Raw genomic sequence first — 4,084 nt, 5'->3', positions numbered from 1 at the left:
GCTTACCGTCTCGTCGCCGCCACGGCGCCACCTCCACGAATCCCAAACCCACTAGGAACCGTACCAGCGAGTTCTCCGCCGGATCCATGACTCCGACAGCCAAACCAGCGCTCCGCTTCCGCTCCACAGGTCAATCGCTCTCTCCTTCAATCGCCGTGCTGCATTCCTGTTTACGTAGCGAGTTCCGCTGATCCCATCTTTGGGGTAACATCGGTTGATGCAAATCTCCATACATCCTGGGGGCTTCAGACTGGGAGTGGTAACATGCTTGCTTGACTTCGTGGATTTGTTCCTCTGTTGCCATCGAAAGGCGTACGGACATTGTCTAAATTGTGAAACTGAAGGCATACATGGCAAAATGTTCAATAGCTCAAAGTACTGATTGTTCTTACTAGAACAAAACAACACCACATTATAGTTAGGAAAAAAAATCCAAATTTAAAGAGACGTTATACTACTGGCTTGTAGAAAAAATCTCACTTGGGAAATATAAGCAACAAGTAATTTCATTACTGATCTTCATGCTATTTTTTTGGGTGCGCTCTTGAAAAAATCTGTCACCAAAATTACTTTTTTAATTGCTAGAGAATGAACTGGAACCAACTTGGGGAATAAACATGACAGTTTATTTCCGGTGTTCTGGAACAGTTCTCTGATTCGACAAGCGTAGCTGACGGCTCAGCGAGGTTCTTTACTTTTACCATTTTTCGCATCTCTGCGCATATCACTATATCAGCAATGGACAGATCAATTTGGATTGGAAGATGAATCAGATTTGTGCTTAAAGAAATCCTAAGAGAAAGTTGAGCACATTTGTTGGTCCTCATAAACATCATTAGATTCATTGGCAAGTATTGCAAAATAATCGCCACCAAGATCTTCCATGATAACTCTAGTAGTTCCATTGGCATACTGGTTGGGCTGCAGATTGAAGGCTGAAAATGTTCTGGCTGCTGATTACTTGCCCCTTTTTATGTGCATAATACCCATGGATACTATGTTATTTGTTTTGTTATTCGGGGTACAATAATTACATCATCTTCACTCCTTGCTCCCTTTGCGAAATGACGAGTAGGCTATTGGCATCTTATGGCATATACACATCGATGAAGTAGTTCCAACTCTGAACTTCCTTTTGCCGCGATATGACTGAAGTACGCATTGTTAGTTAAACTTATACATAGTCCATAATTTGTCTTCAACCAATGAACTTGCCTCCTGGATATAAGCAAAACACGTCACTGAAACTCTGTGCAGAACAGGTCGTCCTAAGATTCAATAAATCTGAATATTGATATAGTAGGTTCAACAAAGACAACAGCACCCATGAACATGAACATGTATTCTCAGAAAGGAAAAAAAGCCACACCGTCAACATATCTTGCATTAATGGTAAATCACAAATTCTTACAATATGTACAGCATATGTTTTGCACAAATATTGGTATACAAGAGGTTCATGCAGTTCTTGATTTACATAGATACACATCATATGTATCTTGTTTTGGATCCAAGAATATGCATAGATTCTGCGCACTATACCAAACATCAAACTCTTTTTTAGCTGGTAGAATACTGCTGAACAATGCCACTGGCCTCATCAACCGAAAGAAGCATCTGGACAACATTTTCCATGGTGGGCCTTTTCCTACTATCTTCTTCTACGCATGAAACAGCCAGAGTGACCATTGTTCTTGCTTGCACCTTATCGAACTGTCTGTCCAACCTGGAATCAATGAAGTCAGCGATCCATAACTGTTCGCCGCCATCCAGCATCAGATTTTCTGCAAGCATCCTAATAACCCTTCCGAGGACCATTTCCACGTCCTCATCAGCATCTGATGCCCATTCTGAAACACGAGCCCCCTTCAGTAGTTCCAGGAGAACCACTCCGAAGCTGTAGACGTCAACCTTTGCTGTTATTGGGGCACTAGAGACCCACTCAGGAGCTAGATAACCTCTAGTTCCATGGATCCGCGACACACTTTTATTGGATCCACCTCTATTCAGAAGTTTTGCAAGGCCAAAATCGGTGATCTTTGGCTCCAATTTCTCATCCAACAAAATGTTCTCAGGCTTCAGGTCACAGTGGATAACCCACTCCAGGCACTCGTGATGAAGATAGGACAATCCTTTTGCAACCCCTAGAGCAATCTTAAATCTTTTGTTCCATTCAAGTAAGATATGTGAGCCCTTGCTACTGAATAGAGTTTTATCCAACGAGCCATTCTCAACGTACTCTAAAACCAATATCCTGTGTGGACCATCAGTACAGAATCCCCAAACTCTCACCAGATTCATATGGTAAATCCTTCCAATCACACTCAGTTCTTGTTGGAATTCTTCTTCACCTTGTTTTATATCTGCCAGCCTTTTCACCGCCACTGCCCTCTTGTCTTTCAAGACCCCCTTGTATACAAAACCAGATGCCCCTCTCCCAATCTGATCCTTGAACTGTCGTGTAGCTTTCTGCAACTCCGTGTAAGTGTATCTGCGAAAATGGTTTGTTATCATTTCATAGCCAACCTCAGCTGGCCATACTCCTGTTAACTGCTTGCCCTCCCTTCTCAAAATAAACCAGTATCCTAGTGCCACAAATATTACCTCCACACAAAATATCACTGATAGGAATCCATAGAAGTACAAGTATTGTGGTCCACTCTGAATACTCTTAGATTCATCCAGAAAATCTACAGTGAAAATTTTGTTCTTTTCATCACATTTAGGAACATATTTAGGACCAAAAGGTTGCGAGTGAGGAATTGAGGACCTTAAGACCTGTAATGCCTTTGGAAGCTTGAGATAGATAGAACCAGCTAACTGCGGGCTAGTTACACCACCACCAAGGAACGACTTTGGATAGCAGCTTCCGTCTCCATTCAAGTAAAAGAAACCTTTGCAATTGCAGTCCTTCCAGCATATTTTCTTGCAAGCACGGAGGGAAACTACAGGGTACTTACTTTGATCATATCCTCTAAAGTCAGTGCTCGGTAGCTTCACAAATTTGATTTCCTGTTCATCACAACTGAGGTTGAATTTCGGCCTGCAACCTTTGCTCCGGTCACTTTGGTCGATGATCTCATGTCCAGGGGCACATGCACAAGAAGGCCTAGGTGTATACAGACATATTCCATTCATACCACACAAACCACGTACAGAACAGGTCCGAAGAAATGCCATCCATGTGACCGACCATCTTCCATCTGGCTTATTTAGACTGTATAATCTAAGGTTGCCATCATAATCCAATCTTAGCCTCCTCATAACTCCGACACCCCAGTCAGTAGCATTAAAAGTTAAATTATCACTTCCAAGGAAATACCCCCAACTATCAAGGACCCCAATTGTGGTGGTCTGAAATGAGTTTCTTTGTTTTGCCCATATATTTGTATTAGGATCCGGCCAATAGATAAAAGAGATATCCTTGCGATCATGAAACAGTGTAAGCAAATGCTCATCATCGAAACGGAAGCTGTAGTTTCCACGAACAAGTAACCTATTAGCAGATATCAACTTTGTAGTAGCAGTAATGTTCTGATTGGGTAACAACGTATCAGTAGGAGAATCAAAGCTTTGCCATAGAATGATATCACCTTGGCCCTTCACGATGAGGTTTCCTGTGTCCAACAACTGAGCTTTTTCGGCACTTGATGAAGAGTTCACATGGTTCTCCCACACGGGCTGGCCATTATAATCTTTTACAGCCAATCTGCCATCTGTATCTAACATGACTTCAGATCCCCACGAGTACACAGGGTGGAGGTGATTTGCGCTCCAGATGACAGTCTTTTCAGCTGTGCTGGTGTACCAAATAGAGAAGACGAAGGCATTATGGGAAATGTTGTTGAAGCCGCAGGTGAAAGCACCGTTTGGTGAATGGAGTGTGTCAGAACTATCCTCTACAGAGAGAGAGGTGCCTGGCAAGAGGAATTCATGAGCCGAGATGCGTGAAAGCAGATGAATCAAACTTACTAGAAGGAGAGGGGTAAAGCGTGTATCCATATTTGTTGCAGGCTCGAGGCATTGAGTCGGTCTTTGAAATGATCACAAATGGTGCTATTATAGGAACCGGCTAGCGGTACAC

The 4,084-nt window shown here is 42.7% G+C and overlaps 1 protein-coding gene across 1 annotated transcript; it reads right to left on the bottom strand.

Annotated features, from left to right (window-relative positions):
- Positions 1-1,353: 1,353 nt before the first annotated feature.
- On the bottom strand, positions 1,354-4,084 carry LOC124689602 (putative receptor protein kinase ZmPK1). Its single transcript, XM_047223110.1, has one exon. It carries the CDS (start codon positions 4,000-4,002, stop codon positions 1,561-1,563), a length of 2,442 nt encoding a protein of 813 aa, XP_047079066.1. The 5' UTR covers positions 4,003-4,084; the 3' UTR covers positions 1,354-1,560.

The sequence above is a fragment of the Lolium rigidum genome, chromosome 1, assembly GCF_022539505.1.
Source record: "Lolium rigidum isolate FL_2022 chromosome 1, APGP_CSIRO_Lrig_0.1, whole genome shotgun sequence".
Lineage (NCBI taxonomy): Eukaryota > Viridiplantae > Streptophyta > Magnoliopsida > Poales > Poaceae > Lolium > Lolium rigidum.
Note: the sequence above shows the minus strand (reverse complement) of the source record. Positions and strands in the feature narration are given on the sequence as shown.